General features: G+C 41.3%; 1 protein-coding gene across 1 annotated transcript; it reads left to right on the top strand.

Moving 5' to 3' along the window:
* Positions 1-12,642: 12,642 nt before the first annotated feature.
* Positions 12,643-20,540, top strand: LOC139201434 (monocarboxylate transporter 13). Its single transcript, XM_070830749.1, has 7 exons — positions 12,643-12,816; positions 13,316-13,585; positions 14,903-15,046; positions 15,138-15,844; positions 16,464-16,704; positions 19,404-19,571; positions 19,955-20,540. The coding sequence occupies exons 2-6, from the start codon at positions 13,351-13,353 to the stop codon at positions 19,553-19,555; spliced, it is 1,479 nt and encodes a 492-aa protein (XP_070686850.1). The 5' UTR covers positions 12,643-12,816; positions 13,316-13,350; the 3' UTR covers positions 19,556-19,571; positions 19,955-20,540.
* Positions 20,541-21,226: the final 686 nt, after the last annotated feature.

Genomic DNA, 21,226 nt, shown 5'->3' with positions numbered 1-21,226 from the left:
AAGACCAGGTTTCAGTGCATGTCAGTGATTTTCCCATATGATGATCTTTACTGTCATATGTGTGAATGCTATTGTCAAATTACTGTACGATCTGTGTTGATGGTCTTAGTGGGAAATGCCCCCATATAAGCGTTTTTCTCCTTTTGTTGTAACAAATATCTTTTTGAATTCCTTCTTTGCCATGAGATATGATCAGTCTGTGTTTGCTCCCCGCTGCTTCTCTCCATGTGGATGCACACCACAAGATTTCTGATAAGACGTGGATCCAATTAAACCACACAGACGCAGAATATCAGGATAGAAACCCCTATAGAGACTATATCCCAGCATCTAGATCGAGAGACCATGGCTCAGACTGCAAATGCAGAATTTAATCAGCCGAACGAGTCGTCAAGGAGTCCTGGTGTGTGTGTACTGCCCCTAATTTAGAGGAATGAAATGGAAAAGTGAAGAAAAATCATGCTGGAATCTGCAAACACTGCCTCACTGTGGGGACACTAGAGCCAATATATTGAATAATGTGTACGTCAATAAAGGAGGGAAGGAAAAGTTATTTCGCTGGATTTCTCTCTGATATGAAATGTGGAAGCTGGGATGTGCCAGGGGAGAAATCAGAAGAACGTGGGGGTTTGATGTGAATGCAAGACTACTGTAAAAAACAGAACACCTTTTTGGGTGCCATAAATGAGGAGAGACGGAAAGACAGCAAGTGGTAACATATCAAAGAGAGAAAGGGGGTGGACAGAGTAGAAGAGAGTCTCTTGATCTGCCCTCTTATCGGCAGCTGAGCTCACATAATTCAGCTTGGTAATGAGCTGAACTATGTCCTCAGACTGTCAGACTGTCAGAATCAGCCCTTTATGTGGCGTCAACTTCACCCAGCCCTCTTAAAAAAATACTTTAAAACCTTATATTAGCACGGGACACACATGCGCATTCGCAGAAAATACTGAAGACTACCTGAAGCTGAGCAGGAGGAGAGCTCAAGCAGCAGCTATGAGGCCTGTTATGAGAACTAAAGTCCTTCCTAGAGGAGGCTCTTCATACTGAATCACTATGCCAGAGTCGTACTGCACGAGCGTTCAGTCATGAATGATGACTAACAAAAGAGTACCTCAGTGGGAGAAATAACACAGTTAGAAACCAGGGACATGCAAATTATATTTGGCAAATGACAGAGGCAAGATGAAATGTGATCTTTTGAAAAGTGTGACTGGACTGGAGTGCAGCAGTTTATGAGGTGTAGGCTTGTGTGTTCGATGAGGCCATGTTTCCTAATCGTCCACAGTCACTACGGGACGCTGTTTGTATTACTGCAGAGACTGTCCTGGTCACCTTTCCCATCATCTGATGGATTGGATAAATGGATTGGTTTAAATAATCTCTTTCTGGTAGATTACTAGCCCCCGTTTGAGCCGCTCACGTTCTGTAATCTATAAACAATTTTCGCATTAATTCTATAATTTTAGACGACAACCAAAAGCCACTGTTTTCCTCACATATGAGAATAACTTTGAAAACCGTCGGAGGTCATTTAACATTAAATGAGACAATCAACCTGTGTCAGAAGGTGTGTGTTTCATCCAAACACAGATGATAACTGTTCAGAAGACATAGGTTCCAGGTACAGCAGCCTCCAGAGAGTTTGATGGATATGTTTGGCATTTGGCAGTTGTCTTTCTGGCTATACAGGATGTTGTGTCAATTAATATGTAAGTATGTCATGTTTTGTGCCTTCTTTGTGAATATATGATGAGTTTTCATACGTGTAACTTGACTTGTCTGCAACATTAGCAGACAAGGAGGTTAATTGACCTGCAACGTGAGTATTTTAGTTATTAGTAGATATATTAGCAAATTATTTTTCATCCTAACTTGGCAGTAACATATATTTGCAGTCGAATTGTGTATTCCTTTCAGTGAGAATCTGATATAGTTGCAGAATCTTCATTCTTACTGATACACCGATTTCAAACTCCACAAGAGACCTCAAACATCCTCACAGCAGCTGAACAGCTACCTTCATCTGATATTGGTTTCAGTCCATGAGAATAAAAAGTTTCTCTATTGACTCATGACTCATGTCCCGACAGTGCAGACTGCCATTGTTATCATCTTTGTTTCTTTACCTTTATGTCTTCTGGATAAAGAGGGGGGAGCTCAAAAGCCCTCGATGGCGTTCTAAAATAGTGGCTCAGAAGTAGAAGTATAGCACCTAAATCACAGAGTAACTTCTGAAATGCTCTTAACATCACAGATGAGCAATAGTTTACAGTGTTAGAGCATCTGAGGAATTATTTTTCCTTTACCATTAATAAGAGAAAGAGTTTGCATTATCGAGACTGGAATATTTGAACAATTACTGGATGCGTTGTCATGGCATATGGTACAGACAGTCATGGTGCCCAGAGGATACATCATAATGATTTTGCTAATCTCCTGATCTTTCCTCTAGCACCCCCAGCAAAATGTTCAATTATCCAGCGAGGTATTTCAGCATCTGCCAGAGAGATTGGTTCAACAGTTTGTACAGACATTGGTGGTTCCCGGAGGATGAATCTTGGTGATTATGGTGATCTTCTGACGAGATGGATTGCCATTACATTGGTGATCCCTGCTTTGGTTTTTGACCAACTAATACCATCATCTTCAGCTGTACTTTGTGTTTAGTGCCAATTAGCAAACTAGATAGTAATAATGGTAAACTTTACCTGCTAAACATCAGTATCATCGTGGTGAGACTTTTCAGGACGTGATCAATTTTGAGTTTTTGGGGCATTTGGCTTCCATGTCTTCTGTAGATTTCTCCTAAATTTAGAGTGTCTTTCTTGAAATGAGTTTTTTCTCACACTCAGAGCCATAAATCTCCTCTTCAGTAGCACCTCATACACCAAACTCTCCTATTTATATTCTCAGGGTTTTTACGGAAGGGTTTTCTCATATATCATTCAAAACTTGATTTATATAACTGATTCATGGAGTCATAAAGAAAAAGAACAAAATTTCCTTTATAAAAATCTTTCAACTTGTCTTATACAATGTTCACATGTCCGTTCTGGAAATATATGCACAAGACGATAACTCATTTGCACATTTAAACATACAATTTAAGAAAACTTGTTATACAAAAAAACTAATTCTGGCAATATAAGTAATCAACTGGGGAAGTTTCATGGTGATATCTGTTAGATATTTTTGTTACCCTGTTTACTTGTAGTGCCTCTTTAGTTTGTTTCAGTGGAAAATTAGAATTAGATCAGTTAAGATAATACATCAGTATACGTGTGATGCAATTTAGCTGACGGTGCAGTGACACAGATGACATTATAATGTCATAATGTGGTTTCCCAAATTGTCAAACTATCCCATAACGTTTTTTTTAGTATATAAATACCAAACCTTTTTCTAAACATAGTCAATAAAACAACATCATACAAATAGATCTGCTGTGTATGTTGATGTCCACCTTTTTTCCTCTCTCTCAGTTCCTTTCAGTGCATCAGTCTTCATCCATCCTTAACCTCGGCAAACTGACGACAGCTATACAGTTGAATACACTGAAAGAAATCTAATGCAGACCAAACAGAAGGCTTTGAGATTGCTATCAAGCTATGCATGAGGGAAACATCTTGAAATTGCTTTATCAAGACTGAGGTGAATCCTGTCAAATGCAGCATATCCTGCAGTTGGTAAAGCCAATCCATTTTTCCAACAGTAGCTTTGTTCAACAGGAGGGGTGTGGGTGGATGGGGGTGGATGGGGGGGGGTTGGGGCTGCAAACAAACTCAGGGGAGACTTCCCCTTGTGAAATCTCTATTTTCAAAAAAACACTCTGACAGCAGCTGATCCCGCTCATTAAGCTTCAGCGCCTCCTCCCCCTTGTTTCTGTAAACACCTTTGCATTTCCTGGAAACAACATCCTGACTCAGCACACCTTTCACCTGGAGACCAGCGCTGGACCTGATGGGTGAGATAAACCATTCACATACTCTGATTCTGTTTGAGCTGTGCATATTGAATGTTTTATACAGCCTTTCCCTGCACAGGGAACACAAATGTCCATAACTGTGTGTGTTAAATCCTCATTCATTGCGAGTGGATGGTTTTGGGCGAGTAGAGTCTTTAATGATTTTACCAGAGCTACTCTTGTTTGCTTCGGACTGGGGGACCAAACAGGGATATATCTCAGTTTGGCAGCCACTGATCTGGAACCAAAATCGTGTCTGTCCATGTGTAACAAGGGCATCAAACACCCTTAGTGTTCAAACCAACACTATGCCAGTGTTTATGTAATTCTTTGGATAGTGTTAGTACTTTTAGTCTTTAATAGTGTTACATTTGTGACACTTACAGTGTTGTTTTGTGACATGTCAAGGAATAATTTTAACACGAACGCTCCAAGTGTTTTATGACATCTGAAGGTTTATTTTTTAAGTGTTTACCACCAAATTAATGTGTGCACTCCACTCCCACCGTATATGTTTTCGCCACATCTGAAAATGCTTCTAAACTCATCAGTAAGGCTACAGAAAGTAAGTATGAACACTGTGCTGCTATAAATCTCTCCACTGTGTTTACATAAGTTTAAATGAGTTTACCCGCAAGACATAACAACCTACATGTAATAAATCATTATGATAAATTATCATTAAACTCTACAGGAGAAAAAATGGTACAACTTATATATGCACGTCTATAAAGTTCCAATATATTAGCTCTCATCTCATAAGCATTTTGTATAACATCTTTCTCATCACATTCAAATACGTAGTAGGCATGAAAATGCTCACTGAAATGGTCACTGACAAGCTTGTCCACTAGGAAGTAGATGACACTTTTTTCTTCTGCAACCACCAGCATTTCACATTTGACCTTACAGGGAATGATTAATCCTGCCCTGTGCTCCATCCCACTGACTTTAACCCAGTTAGTAGAGAAGATGCCTTTGAGCGCAGCAGCATGCAGGGCTCAGGCAAACATGTCACTAATGTCCTCATTGTCCACATCAAATGATTTCAGGGGTCCATATTCTCTCGTTCAAAGGTGATGTCTCCCGGTTATATCTTAAGTTCATTTGATGTTTTTGGAAAGTGATTTAGTTTTGTTTTTGAGTGTTTCTGCAAACACTGTTACTACTCGAATCCCACGCTCTGTGTATTTTTTATTCAAGCCAAGTAGTGTATCATAAAGTCATGCATTGGGTTTGATTTTTGATGCTGTGAGGTTTTGATATTGATTATTGATATTAACTGTTTGAACAAGTTATGATGTTTCGTTATTAAATGCTTTAAATGTACAGCCATACCTAGAGTAAGAGATGGAGAAAAATGTGATGTGATGCAGCAACAAAGTCCAGTTTGGGTTTCCTTCAGGCCCAATGTCATCAAAAAGCAAAGGAATGTTTCTTACAAGACAAAGGATCTGAACTACACTGTCCAAGTCCGTCCTCGTGGGATGATTTTTGTGCTCCAAGTACCCATAGCCAAAAGCATAAATTCTAGTACCAGTCTTTGCATCCCTAAGCTGTGCCCAGTTATCTGACAAACAGTGCCATGGCCTTTTTCAGTGGAGAAAGGTAAATCAAGGCAATGACTCTCCTGTGACATTAATCAGAGGCTGTAGTCTGGCTCTGTAGACTGTACACTGGCTCCACAGCTCATATTTCTCATTGAAATATTTAATTCTTTTAGTTTCAGTTTTAAATCTAGCAAATGGGTTTTCAAAATTCCAAATCTAATGTAAATCTTACAAGATCATCTTCAAGCACAACAGACTGTTTTTAATGCTTAACTTGGCAGTGCAGTCCAATAGCAAGCTCTTCCAAATCACTAACAATTATTTGTAATACCACTTCCTTGGAGTTCAGCAATGATTAAACAGCAAACACTTTTTGTATTTTCTTTGTAAAGACCTGATCCATTGTACTCAGAACACAAAGCCTCTGGGCTCTGCATGACACTTGCTCCACTAACCTCTGTTGTATCTTGGAGACTGTTGGGAAAATTAGCATGAAATGACTCTGAGTTTGCAGCAACCCCACTTTGGCAAAGATCCCTCTCATGAACACCAATTAAATGTTTCCTTTAATTATTCCTGATGTAGAAAACTTAGCAAATAATATCTCTTCTGGTTAGACAAAAAATTTAATGGGATAGTTTGACAATTTGGAAAACTGTCAGAGAATCCACAGTCACTGTGTCTGGACAAAAAGCCCAGTTCATAGCCCACTGTAAAACTTTGGTATGAATTAAACAAAGGAGATATAGCATGTTAATTCCTTTTTTCCACCTTTGGATAGAGCCAAGTTAGCTGTTCCTCCCTGTTTACAGTCTTTATGCTAAGCTAAGATAACCATCTACTGGCTCTAGATAATATGATTATGCTCTCTGAGCTAAACTTCAGAATGTCAGATTTTTAGATTTGTGTAGCTTTCTCATCCTCACCAGTAAAGATTTGTTTACCAGCTCACACATTCGTGGAAACACTACGGATTAAAGTTCTCATTTGAGCAAGAGTCACAAAAGGTTTTGCATGGCCGGTGGTTGACCCGTGTGCAATCGGCTAGTTGGCTGCCTCCCCTCAGCATCAACAACACCGCCATCTGGGTAAGCCCACACACACCTGTGCTTTCTGGGAATGTGCCACCGACAGGCAGGCAAAGGCTGAAGCGGGGAAGCAGAGGTGGAGGCCAGGAGAAGGGATGCAGGGCTGGAAGAGAGGGGCAGCATAAGGAGCGACTGTGCTCCAGCTTATCCTCATGTAGTTCTAAAGTGATCAGAAAATCACTGTTATAATAGTCACTTCTGTAAATGGTTTACTCAGCAGTAAGAATGTATTTAGAAGGTAATTTATCCCCAAATTTCTCCTCACTTGCATTTAATTCCCTTGGACAGGTAGATTAAGGAGGAAAACATGCTTATCACAGGGGATACAGGTGTCAGACAAGAATGCATTTGTTCTATATCAATCTTGTGAAAGAAGTTTGGGGAAAATAGGAGGAGGGGTAAATGTCCCACCTGTTCCCGGTGCCACGAGGGCACAGTACAGCCTGATGTATGGATTCATGGTTATCCACGTCAAAAAGGTCAAATCTATTTCCCCTCGGGCTTGTACCAAGTGTTGGCTGAGTTTGTGGGTGTCTGCAGAATTTCTGACAAGCCTGTCAGCCGCTTTTCAAAGGCAGCCTGCTCTACACCCCTCTGCTCCACTCTCCTATTCATTCACCAGAATAATTCACACTCAGCTAAAAACAAAACTGACTTCCGAACATTCTTGGGGGCTGTGAAACGTGTGGAGACGGATGAAAGGATGTCTGCTAGCTACAGGGGTGTGCAGATGTGCAGTGTGTGCTGCAGCGCAGGAGTGTGTGTGGGTTGTGTGAGTGACTGAGTGTGCGTGCGTGATTTGTTTTTTAAGTAGCCTGAATCCTAAATGATCATTGACTAAGCTGTTTTTCGCAGAAGACGAAGTGGGAAAGGTGCCGAGGGCCAGTTTTACAGAACCTGACTCGCCTAAAAATTAGCTCACAAAACCATCCTTTAACTTTCCTCACCCCGGGAACCAGCTGTTCAGAGTTTACAACCTCTCAATTCTCCTAATTAAATCGACAGAGACCGATCATCCTCTGTAATATTGCATATAAGAATATGTGTTAAGGCTTCAGTGTTTTTGTGTGTGTGGCAAGTTTCCAGCAGCATCCGAGATGAGACTTGTCTTCTATCGCAGACAAACACACAGAGATGAATACTAATAAACAGTGATTTGCCAGACTTTTGGCTCCACCACTAATCAGAGAACAGCAGCGAGGTACAGACTGATGCTAGCACACTCCCTCCCTATATGATTACTATCGCATTTTTCTTTTACAATGACCTTGGCTCATCACACAATCAAGTGTCTGATTGCATCACACACGCACCCCGACTGGCTTGTTAGCTTTTATGGCAATTACTGCGGTGCATGTGTGAGTGGCTGTTGGACACATTCAGGGTGCATCAGTATTCAGAGAAGTCCTGTCTAGTGTGACATTGTTGCTGCTCTATGCTGCCAACATCTACAAAATTTGTGCCTGCTGTAAACACAAATCAAATTAGTCTGCTGGCTAATGTTCACACGGCAGGCCAGAGTTTCTTCAATGGGCTGGCTATTTGTTATGCCATGCATTTTGATTTTCTCTCATTGGTAAACAGGGCTCTGAGACCTGTTTTGACCTTACATGGAGGTGAAGCACTTGTACCATATTCAGCAATTGATAACTACCACTAGGCCTTGCTAGCAGTTCAGCTAGGCTGCATCAATGTAACTACAATTCTGTTGTAATGTGACTGGCTGTACCAAGTATCGTTACAATCTGTCCAATAGTTGTTGAGACATTTCACTCAAAACTGCAAATATCAACCTCATGGACGCAAAGTAAGAGTATCACCAAAGTCATTAGGACTCACCCTCAAGGGAACATGAATATCACAGGATAAGTGAAAACCTGTTGATGACACTAGATAAAAAGACCTCCAGAGTCATCTCAGGTCTGTAGCAAGTTTAATGGAGATTCGTTCAGTTGTTGTTGAGAAATTCCAGTGTTGGATGAAGCCAACGTACATTGCCCTCCCTAGAGGCACTCCTGCGCTTTATGCACATGAGGGCTGTCCATAATAACCCTGCTCCCCGTGAAAAAAAAAAAAGACAATATAGGGCTGGTCTTAACCAACATCACTACATTTTTACTGTGGCTAAAAACCAAACTGTTTACACAGAGGAAGCTGGCTGTCAATCAGCTCCAGTAGTTTTCCTTCAAAGACATGGAGTGAAACTATATTTCAGAGTTATTGAGTCACCAACTTGCTGAGTTGCTAAAGTTTTCAAAATATTGAAAAACCCGCAATAAGCAACTCAAAGGTTTAGTCAGCAATGTTTTCTCCAAACTCAGTGTGTTGAAATTCTCAGATTAACTAATTATATGAGGTAAATACTCAATGAATGAGGGCAGTACTCGCTATTTGGTTGTGCAACATGAACCCTGATAAAAATGTAATGATCTTGGCTAAGACTGGCACTATGTTGGGGTTTTTTTTCCACATGCAGCAAGGTTACTATTGACAGTCAAGCCAAGACACTGTATGAAATCCTTGTTGCTTTAGGACTTGTTTGGTGACATTTAGGGGCAGCCTGCACAGAGAAGCAAGTCCCAACTGCAGAAACAATTCATACATACAGCAAAGCCAGATACTGTGAACCTCGGGAGCCTTCAGTGAATAAGACAAACAAAAAGACATCAGAGCCGTCCATCCTTCTTTGGAAGCACAGCTAATAACACATCCATCTGTGCACACTGTGTCAGGACTCATCAGCACATATTCATTATTCAGAAGGTGTTCCTCTCCATCTATACAGTACCACTAACCTTGCCAGTCATCCCCGCCATAGATTTATAATTTATCACCTATGCTCATAAATCTTTAATTGTTTTTAGAACACCCGTTGGGGATGTATAACTCAATGTTCGATGCACCTAAAGCAAGCCTTTCCCCTGAAAGTACAATTGAACATCCTCTGAAAAAGGTTTGAACAGTTTTCTTATTATGTAATACAAAACTATCCAGGAGATCAAGACATGTCTAGATTATTGTCTGGACACTAAACAGATGCAGAGAAAGAGGATTGATTCTTTTATTCCACGTCCCTCTGCCTGCATGTCTGTCTAAGCTCTAATACCCGAGCAGTGCTGCGCCACAGTAACCTTCACCAGAGCCAAACTTAACTTTCAAATCACTCAAACTAAAAATATGACTGTAACATACATATTGACATTGAAAAATTCAATATGCGAGATTCAGAACCACAAGTAGTCACATTAGAAGACCAGCGTCACGGCCCAGACAAACAATTAACGAGATAAACAATAGAATAACATTACCCTTCTGTGAACAATGTTAGCTGATAAGGTATGTACACTAGGCAGGCAGGAGGATGATTTTTACAATTTTGATCCCCTATGGAGGCCAGCAGCAGCCATCTTGGAGGTCAAGAAAGAAGGGCATGGAGCCGAGGGCAGAGCAGCTAGAGGCACAAGGCCCACAGATGGGGCAGTGGAGACCTTCTCTTTTGCTGCCACGTTAATGCTCTGAATGTCGTATAAAGGACCTTTAAGTGGTTTATTGTTGTACAGACAGTTCCAAAAGATTCCGTGTGATCAATAGACCATAAATGAGAATTTGTTGCACTATTATAGCAAGGCTACAAACTATCTCTGCTGCCGTCTGCTGACTCAGGAACCCGAAGAAATGTGGCTTTGTAAAGATGCTTGTCTAGAGTAACGGTCTGGCACACCAAAAGCCTTGGAACTGTGCCTCTTTAGTGAACTGTAAAACTCATAAAAGCAGGCAGATTATAGGTTGACTTAATAGTTTGCAAAAAAGTTTATTGGCAGGCTGAGACCGCTGAGAGACACTTAGATGTATTCATGAGGCATTTGTCTGAGCTGTTTGTAGGACAATGAAGCCATCTGACTGTAAAAAGTCATGTCACATTTCAGATAATGTCCATCTCTCCTGCCAGTTCACAACCATTTAGAAATATTCCAAATGCACCTCGTGTCTTTGTTGTTTCCTGATTAACAACTTGTCAAAACGTAATTTGTTGAATGCAAGCTCCGTCTTGAATTGATTACAATAATAACATTAATATTGCAGGTTTTGAATGATTTTAACAGCATTTCCCAGAAATTAGACAGCATTAGGTTGGGCTTCGGCCTTTGTGAACAAATCTTGCTCAGAAGAAAGTGTGCACTCTGAGCACCTTGTCAGCTTTGCTTTGGTTTGTGACACATTCTGACACATTGATCATCAGAGGATTCATGTTAGCTGTCTGTGCGGCAGCAGGAGAGATCTGAGCACGGAGAAGCTTATCACATATGAAAGGACTTGCTGGGTGCCCTACTGTGTTGACTTGCCCCATGCAAAACGTTGTCTCGGTTGTCTGAGCCTGAAGCCTGATCTTCACATGAAGGTGTTTATCATGTGCAAATTAATATTGTCAGCCTTTGTTTTTGATTTTTTTTTTTTTAGAAATGGTGGCACTTTGCTATTTGTAAATCCCATTTTTAAATCCATCGGGCCATAAGGTTGCAATGCTGCACAACAATAGGAATCATTTGGAAAATCCTGCATTTCTGAATGCATAAAAAAGGCACCATGTGAACAGAATATGACACTTTATCACATTGTTTAGGGAAACTTTTTAACACTTGCCAAACACACTTCTCCGCTACAATGAAGTTTGACAGTCACAAATGTCTTAAAAGACATGGTCGACCTGTAAAGCTTTGAATTTCCGCATGTCGAAGAGATGTGCACTGGGCTGTGGGAAGAGAGAAACTCTGGAGGAATTTGGAAGCTCCCACAACAGCTTAAGTCTAAGGGATATATAAGGCAGTGTGCTGCTAGCTTACTGCTCACAGTAGTGACATCACTGTGGCATTATTTCCAAAGCCAAGCAGCATATCAGTAACTAACTACATTATCTTGTGGTGTCACATTAGAATACAATATAAGAGACTGGTACATTCACTGTGCAGCAGTCACTCAATATGTGGCAGCCAGTTCTTGATGCTATCAGTGCTCAGTGTAACATTAGTTGTTCTGTCCTGATTCGTAAAAGTTTCCATTCAGGCAGCTCCAGTCAAACTCATTACTCAAGATGGCAGTAAGTTTGCAAACCAACTGAGTGTTTTTAGTGTTATATTCCTGACAAATATTAACTAAATGTTTTATTTTATTTCTGAACTTGAAAGTTTTTGTTGCCTTTTTAGTCATAAATATTTAATGTTTTATAGAAATACTCACCTAAAAATACGTTTTCAGGTGCTTGGAGTTATTAAGAAAAAAAAAAAAAAAAAAAACATTTTAATGACAGAATCTGTCTTAATACAGAAGTTATTTTTTTGCGAGGGATATTTTTCTCTTTCCATTTACCTTTGTGATGCCATTCCCCTGATTCACTTAAGTTCCTCACTGTCATTATCAATTTTTTTTAAGTATACTGAAAGAAAGGAACTCATAGTGTCAAACACAAGATAAGATTACGATTCCAATTTGCTCTTTGCTCTTGAATCACGTGCACACACAGCAGCTTACAAAACTTTGCCCTGCATGTGGCTGTTTTCAGCGTGACGACTCAGGCGTCACAGTGACGAGGTGTTTAGCACTGCTGCCTCACAGCCGACTGGGGCTTTTCTGTGTGGAGTTTGCAAGTGTGGGTTCTCTTCCCACAGCCCAAAGATATGAAGGTTAGGTCAAGCGTTGACTCTAAATTGCCCGTAGGTGTGTATGTTTGTCTGTATGTGTCAGCTCTGTGATTGACTGGCAACTAGTCCAGATGTACTCCACCTCTGGCCCAATGTCAGGCCCTGAGGAGAAAATGGGTTAAAGGTCTGTCCAAAACAGCCTGCTGCTTGTGCACACGTGTGTTACACATAACTTCCGTCTGGGATTTCACATAACAAAGTACATGTCACCATCACCTTTCACTCAACATGTTTATTAACCCTCTGTTGTCTTTACAATCTGGCTTCCCCTTCTTTTTCTTTTTCTGTTGCTTATTGTCCATGTTTGACCCTTGCACCCTTTAAGCTGGAACATGATTCCTCTGCAGAGAGCCTGTCAGGCGTGTTGCACCCCTTGCAGTGTCAGTGACACCACAGGCGGCACTGCATGTGACAAGGAAAGAGTGCTAAGCCACCACATGAGATTATGAAACCACAACAAGCCTGGAGAGCTGGCCTGCAGGCAGAACGTGATGGCTCGAATTTGACTACAGCAGGTATGGTAGAAATGTGACTGTACAAGTATGTGTGGTAAATGTGAATTGGATTGTGAGTTATTCTTTTGTGATTCACCTTGACTTGCACTGTGAGCTTTTGGGGTCATCACCCAGAATTTGGTTCAGACCTCTTTCAGTCCAATCACACAGAAGGTTTGTAATCTCAATAAATAAAATGCTTGAAAACAGGTTCTTGTCTGTATATGAGCCCCCATTATTATTATCATTATGTGTGTGGTGCACTTTTCATCAGCGAAAGAAGGAATTAAACTAAATCCTATCATGCATGGTAAATCTAATGTGCTTGCGCTGACTGTGATCCAAAAAGATGACAAGCAGCTGACAATGGCAAATTTTTACTTTTTATTTCCCTGTCTAGATAACTTGTCACATGCTGGCCAGTATCAATGACTCTGACTTTGTTACATTAACAAGAATAAATGTTATTAACTAATCAACCACTGTGTGAAAAAAAAAACATTCATGTGTTTTCTCCCAGACATCTGAGTGGTACAGAAACCAGCTCAGATCAACATGGATTCTCCAGAGAAGGTGCAGAAGGTGAGGGTAGCTGTGGCACCAGCAGCAGCCCCTGACGGTGGCTACGCCTGGTTCATCCTGCTCTCCTGCTTCATGGTCTTCGCCCTGACGTTTGGGGTCATTAAGTCCTTTGGTGTATTCTATGTTGAGATACATAAGTACTTTGAAACCACAGCAACAGGAACATCTTGGATTACCTCTATTGCGGTGGCTACCATTCACATCGTGGGTAATTATCACAATCTTTTTCCATCACAAGTGCACGTCGTAAAATCGTCTGTGAGTGTAAATAAGAATGTAGGACATCAGTAGGACATCAGTGCATGTTTTATTTTCTACAATGTTTCCTAAGTTTCATGTTCATGTCCTTCAAATCCCTCCACTGACATGGGCCGTTATCTTAAATCCTCCTTCTGCAGTCAAATGCAGATAAAACTGAAATATTGACAATATTGCTCCTGATAAACTTCACTTAACGATCAGGCAGTACTGTGGTGCCTTATCTTCATCCTCTCCGTCTAGACTTTTGACATGTCCTTGAGTTTTGATGTTCGCATTAATGCTGACCTTCAAAAAACAACCAAACGTAGGAGACATTCCTTTATCTTATCTCATTCAGACTTCTGATTTTCTCCTTTTACCTGCCTTAATGAACCTTCCCCACACTGTTTATAAACCGTCAGACATGTTGCTGCTAGACTCTTAACACAACACATGTTCACATGTAACACCCATTTTAACCTCTCTTCATTGTTTTATTACGGAATAATTTTAGAATTCATGTTAAAATTTTAGTGCTCACTCACAGAGCCAAACATGGCCAGGCTCCACAGTACATAATGGACCTCTTGCAGCTACACACCAAGAGCCAAGCTCCTAGCTTGGTGCTCTTAGGTCCTCTACTCACTAAGTGTGCGTTTCAAGGCTCGCTGTGATGTAGCAGCCTATAAGCTTTGGATTAGTGTCCCAATAGGCTTGAGGTCTCTGGACTTTGACTCAGACTATTGTATGTTTTTTGACTGTGAAACTTTTTGTGACTGGTGTCTTTGAAAGGTGCTTTATAAATGAACTGCTCGCTTGCTTGCTCTGCACAACACAGACATCTTGAGGTTCGAACCACTGGGTTGCTGCCTCCTTTTTTGCGTTAAAAGAATCATGCCACCTTTACCACAAACAAAACCAATAGGACAATACAGCAAGATTGATATTTGATTTTCCAAATGACTGTGTGGGCAAATTAAATTATTATTGGCAATGTGGGCTTGCCCTGGCGGCAAGAAGCACTGGCATTAATTTAGAAACTCTTAAACCTCTTAAAGTCTTATGTGGTTTAAGTTAATGTCTATTTTCACTGGGAATATTACTGAAACAGGATTATATTTCAAGAGAACATCTTCATTCATACATCTTAAAAATAAATTGGACTTCTTACCTGCTGTGAGGTGCATAACATACAGTATAATTCAATTTTCCTGCCCCATATAAGAATTCTGTATGTGCACTGAATAGGATTATACCTATGTCTGTCTTGTGTGTCCCACCGCAGCTCCTGTAGCATCTGCTCTCAGCGCGCGCTACAGCCATCGCTCTGTAGTGATAATGGGTGGACTGATATGCAGCTTAGGAGTCGTGTTTGGGGCTTTTGCTAATAACCTGGTTGAACTCTACTTAACAGTGGGGTTCCTAAATGGTGAGTGGTTTGAAGTGAACACACAGATGCAACACAGACTCAAAAACATACACACATGTTGTGTGACATTCACTGATCTCATTCGCTGCAGGTTTTGGTTATGCACTGACGTGGACCCCCACAGTGACCATGCTGGGCTTGTACTTTGAGAGGAGACGGCCGGTGGCCAACGCCTTGGCCAGCGCCGGAGAGTGCATCCTTACGTTTGTCCTCACACCCCTGTGCCAGCTGTTGATTGACAGCTACACCTGGAGGGGTGCCTTGCTAATCTTGGGGGGTCTGCAGCTTAACCTGTGTGTGTTCGGAATGCTGCTGAGGCCCCTAAAAGCCACCAGAGAGGTGACGTCCGAGGTCAGAGCAGAGGAGGAAGGCTTGTCCCTGGAATTGCTACCAATAGATGACTCAGAAAAAAGCAAACCAGGGAAGGAGCTAAGAATATCTGAGGGGTCTGATCTGGGGGCCATTGAGGCACTTCTTGAGGACCCCGAAGAGATACCTAATTCATCCATGAAAGTACATGTCTCCAAGAACAGGACTAAGAGGGCTGAACTAAGGACCAAAATTCTCCTCTACGTAGATTATACCCTCATCACCAATGCTCGATTCATGGTCTACTCAATGTTTGGGGTGTTTGCTGCACTGGGTTTCTTCGCCCCAGCTCTGTTCCTGGTTCCATATGCTCGTAGTAAGGGGACTGAGGAGTACCAAGCGGCTGCTCTCATGTCCATCTCTGCAGTGTTGGACCTGTTTGGAAGGGTGTTCTTTGGCTGGGTGGCAAACCTGAGACAGGTGGAGACAGTACGTTCAGTTTTATAGTTAATCAGAGCAACAACGTTTTGAAACTATGGCAGAGCTTTGGAATCTGCACCATTCAGCACAATGCTTTTATTATATTAAAGGAAAAGTTTGACATTTGGGTAGATGATGAGCAGATTGATATCACTTTGAGGTTTAAATGTAAAGCTACAGCCATCGGCCAAGCATGAAGGCTAAGAGGAGGGGGAAACAGCTAGCCTGGCTCTGAACATAGGAAAAAAACTAATCCACCTTCCAACTCAAACAAGTGGAAAACTTGCTTTTTGTTGGTGCTGCATGGCCTGGAGCAGTAACATTCTTTAGACTATCTATAGACCATTACTTGTGTAACAAAAGTCCAGGTCTCCAAGAAATTGTTCAGCACATACATGGTAGGCAGATTTTCTTTACCTTAGGACAGAGCCAGGCTGACTGTTTCCCCCTGCTTCTGGAAAGCAGCTGCCAGTTGTAGCTTTACATTTAGGGTCTGATCTCATCTAAGCAAGGAAATGTTAAACTATTTCGGTAAAGAAGCAATGTGCTGCCAGCACGAAAAGTACACACAGGTGTGGAGGCCACTATTGGTGCAACAGCTGACGTCTCGCCTCTCTGTTCCTACCAGGTGCAGCAGTTGGCAGCTTCAGTGATTCTGCTGGGCACTGTGCTACTCCTCTGCCCACTGGCCTCCTCGTTCACAGAGCTGGTTGCTTTCAGCGCAGCTTACGGCCTGGCGTACGGCGCCACCGTCGCCATCCACATCACCGTGCTGGCTGAGATTGTGGGCGTCCACAGGCTCGGAAGTGCACTGGGGTTCTTCATGCTCATACGCAGCAGCGGAGGCCTGCTTGGACCGCCCATTGCTGGTGAGTGAGACAGATGCTTTGATAGTCAGATGCAAGTACACAGTGTACTTTCTGTGCATATCAAACAGAAATGGATTTCAGCTTTGAGTTGTTGCTATAAAATTCCCTGTGATGTGTTCCACCAAGCTAACGGGCTGCAAACTAAAAATGAAGAAGATGCAGTAAAAAAAAAAGAAAAAAGAAAAGAATAGAATTGTATTCCATTTACTCTATGTTAGCATTTCTATTTTCTGCTTCGGAAAAAAGAATCCCCAAATCATTAACTCAAGGTTACTATGCCTGTCACTTTCCGAATCCTATTCTTCCAAGGCATTTAATCTCACACAATTGATGTGCTCATACACCGTTGTGTATTGTAACTACAGCTCAGTGAGCCTATTCAGCCAAAATGAGATTTTTATACTTCCATGACATGCAGCAACACCCTTCAATTAATCATGAATTTTGTCGATGGTCCATCCCACTGGAGCCTACCTTTTTATATTCAGAGAGCAACTGTGCAAAAATTATGATATCATGATGCTTTATGGTTGTGTTAATTTCATGGCTGATTGCTTCTCAAAGATTCTTTTTTCCCTTTAAATTGAGTTTCTTCCCCAATGACCTTCCATTCGGTTATTTGTGACATTTCACTGAATTCATATACTGTGTCCTGCAGAACATGAGAACAACTGTAATACCATAGAGGTAAAACAAGGGAGCATAGAATAGAAAAAAAGATTTTTCTCAGACTTGGACAAATCTGTGGGTATAACTGTGATGCAGTAACTGATGCTTTGGCCACTTGTGGTCGGGACACTGATGTATTTTAGGCTGATACAGATCAGATACGGAGCAACATTAGCATTCATTTGGAGTCAAGTCCAATATTAACTCTCCTTTGAACTCTGTTTTGGTTTCCAGCTCCGCTATGTTCATCAGCTAGTTGCTAATTTTTAGCGTCTGCTGTTGGGTGCTTGGCAGGTATAGTGCACAGTAGGTTTATCAATGCTTTCTCACTGAAAGCAGTTGGCTGATGAGACTGAAAACAACACTGATGAGAGCGGTGAGAATGAGAGTGATCCATAGTTAATATATAAAAAAATAACTAAAGCATCTTTAAGTTACTGCAAGATACATGAAACATCCAGCACATGTGAAATATTATGGCCATCTTCCTGCTGTGGTGTTTGTATAAATCACATTCTTCTTCTCTCAGTATAAAAATGCTTCTTGTCTGCTTCATGATGCACATTTTTTCCACTGTGATTAAAATGATTTAGTATGGAAAATGAATTAAGGAAAGCGACTCATCCTCTTATCTGTGCACTCAACAATGAGTGTACACGTTCATAATATTTTGTATCCCACTGCCCCTCTAAAATACGTTTTTAATACATTTTAAAGTGCATTTAGGCAATTAGGCAGTGGCTGGAAATCTTCTCAAATGAGTCAGAAACTTTGACAATCTGTTAGCAATTATCTTTATCTATCTATTCAATTGTAAAAATAAAAAAAAAAATGCCTCTGCAGCTATTAAACTTTAAGAGCAGTTAAAATGTTCCCTCGCATCCAGGAGAATAAAATCTTGTTTTTCTGTCCTCCTCTCTGTGCAAGCCAACACTCACTGCAGTCCCACCACCCACAGCGCTGTCCTACAAACCAGTGAGCATTTGAACCTGATTACTGAGGTTATGACCCATTTTCACACACAACTCTAAACAATAGCAGTAAATACAGCCTGAAAAACACCCAGCTTGACTTTGGCACCCGGGCACAGCCGCCCCTGCCAGAAAGTGTCCTGCCTCTGAGCACAGCCAGCAGTAAATCAGCTGGGGAAACCTCTCCAGCAGAGGGGAAAAATAACACAGTCACATAATTGTAGTTTGGATTCATTCAGTATTATTTATGGATTTCCAGAGAAGCTGTTGGCAAAAATAGGGAGTGAGAGTGATTTGAGTTGTTACAGCTTGACTGGCTTTGCAGGATGTATGTGCAGAAGATATGGACTTTCCCTTTTGCACAGTATATATTCTTAATTATACATTTTTAAAAAACGGCCTGATGTATGAGGGAAACACCTAGAAAACATGAGCAAATTACCTTTTGATTCCCCTGCTCAGTCCTCATTTCCATTTTAATATCGCCATTAGTTTCTGTTTAACAAGTTACTGAAAACCTGCTAATTTGAATTAAAGCAACACCACCATGTTTAAGTGTTCAATTTAAGACGCTAAAGGCTGGAAGTGACCTCAAATAAAGTTAAGAGCTAATTAAAGTGAAGGTGCTGTCCTATTTATAACTGAACATGGTCCCTCTGACACAGAGGCTATTTCTAACTTATTTACTATATCGTTCAGTACTTTGAGCACTTTGAAGACCGGAGAGTTGACGGATGCTGAAGATTCATCAAAGCATTCTAATTATGTTTCCTTCACGGGAGGACGACTCTGGCATTGCTGCCTCAGGATAAAATTAATCTTCATGCAGTTCTCTCTTCCTTATCTCCGCCTCAGTCTTTTGCCTCTTTCATCTATCAGCTATCTGCCCTTAAATTAAATCAGAATTATACTGTAATTGTGATAATGCCGTGTTTTTGGCCAGCATAGGTGCATCCAGCCTGAAATGAATGTTGTTTTTAGACTAAAAGATTATAAAAAAAAAAAAAAATAAGACTGTGTCAAAGCCACAAATCACTAACACCCACTTTTTCCCTTTAGGGTTCTTCATAGACAAGATGAGTGATTACGGAACAGGTTTCCTCATGGCAGGAGTGGCTCTCATCGTCTCTGCTCTGTTCCTGCTCCTCCTCCATCAGATGAACCACAGGGGTCGGGCCTCAGCCACCAACAGCCACGATATGCAGAAATGACAAAATGGGACAAAGGGTCAGAGATGAAGCCAGAAAGCTGAGCATGACACGAATGATTCAAGTTCAGAGATCTGAGTCAGTTTATCTGAGTGACTTGAAAGCAACATGTTAAATGGGCACCTGTATACTTAAATCATTTTTTTTTACATATTATTTACTTTATACTTAAAGATTTTGCTTTTTTATTTATTTATTGTCAAAGGAGTTTTGCTGTTCTATTATTTCTATTATTTTGGCTTTTGCAGTTTTTTTCAAGGAGGTCCAGCCCTCTTCACGACATATTATATTGAACATTAACTCACATTACTAGTTTGAAAACTGCAGAAACTGTGTTTTATGGGAAATGTGTCAAGAATGTGGCAATCATTGAACCGATTTCACTCAAAAGCTCAACTTCAGAATCTGGTTAATCCGTCATTGTCGTGGGGGAGCTGGAGCCAATCCCAGAGGCGGGGTACATCCTGGACTGGTCACCAGCCAATCACAGGGCTGACACATAGAGACAGACAACCACTAGGTCACACTCACACCTTAATTTAGAGTCACCAATTAACCTAACCTGCATGCCTTTGGTCTGTGGGAGACCCGGAGAAAACCCATCCAGGTTCCAACATGGATTCCTTCTTGCTGTGAGGCAACAATGCTAACCACCGCACCCTGTCTGCCCTGTCTTTTCTTATTATTGATTATTTGTGCTTTATTGTGATGTCTGAATGCATTCTGGGGTTGGAAGTGAAAATGTGACTATGGCTCCCTCCAGTGGGAGGTTACTGGTACTACATTTGCCACCCTTTACAACAGCTGCAGGACAGAGCTGAAAAGTAAAGACATATGCAGAAATTATACCACAGGGAAGATTGGAGGGGGGGGGGGGTTACAGATGTAAACCAAACAACCAAATTACAGTAAGTTGCATCACTTGTTGGTTCGGCTCTCATACTGCCTCAATCCCAATGCAGCCCTGAAATCCAGTGAGAAAAGATTTTCTTCATTTTCTTCCTGCGCTGCAGAATGTTTGGTATGTGCAGCCATCAAGAAAACGAGCTTTCACAACCCCAAACCGACAAGAGGCACCAGATAAACATCTTCAACCTGGTATAATGCGAATATAGCATGTATAAATAAACACGTCACCCTGCATAAATCTGCAATAACAAACTCCAAACCGAGGTTTACAAACAGTGGCCCATACTGGAATCCCCCCCACCCCCCCACCCACCCACACACCCCCGCCCCACCCCACCCCCCACTCCCACAAACAGACACAAGCTACACGCTCACACACATACACACACCAAAGGAAAGAGACTGCAGAAAAGAAAACTTGCCACAACAAGAGAGCGGGTCACAAAATACCACAAGCCTTTGATCTGCCAGACAGGAACAAAGACATAATCCATGTTTCATAGAAACTCTACATGAAAACCAAACACACACACACACACACACACACACACACACTGTATGTCATGGTTGACTGCCAGGAGAGAGAAGAGGCCACCTATTATCAGGGAAAGGAAGACAGGGAAGGTTCAAAATTATCAGAGGATTTCCAATCCAGTGAACCTGAAATCCTCTGTTACTTGATACATGAGGAAGTTTGAACTTTTAACTGCAGATCAGCCTGCCTGAAATCCCTAAACCCCTTATTTATCCACTGTCTGAACTGCA

The sequence above is a fragment of the Pempheris klunzingeri genome, chromosome 5, assembly GCF_042242105.1.
Source record: "Pempheris klunzingeri isolate RE-2024b chromosome 5, fPemKlu1.hap1, whole genome shotgun sequence".
Taxonomy (NCBI): Eukaryota; Metazoa; Chordata; class Actinopteri; order Acropomatiformes; family Pempheridae; genus Pempheris; species Pempheris klunzingeri.
Note: the sequence above shows the minus strand (reverse complement) of the source record. Positions and strands in the feature narration are given on the sequence as shown.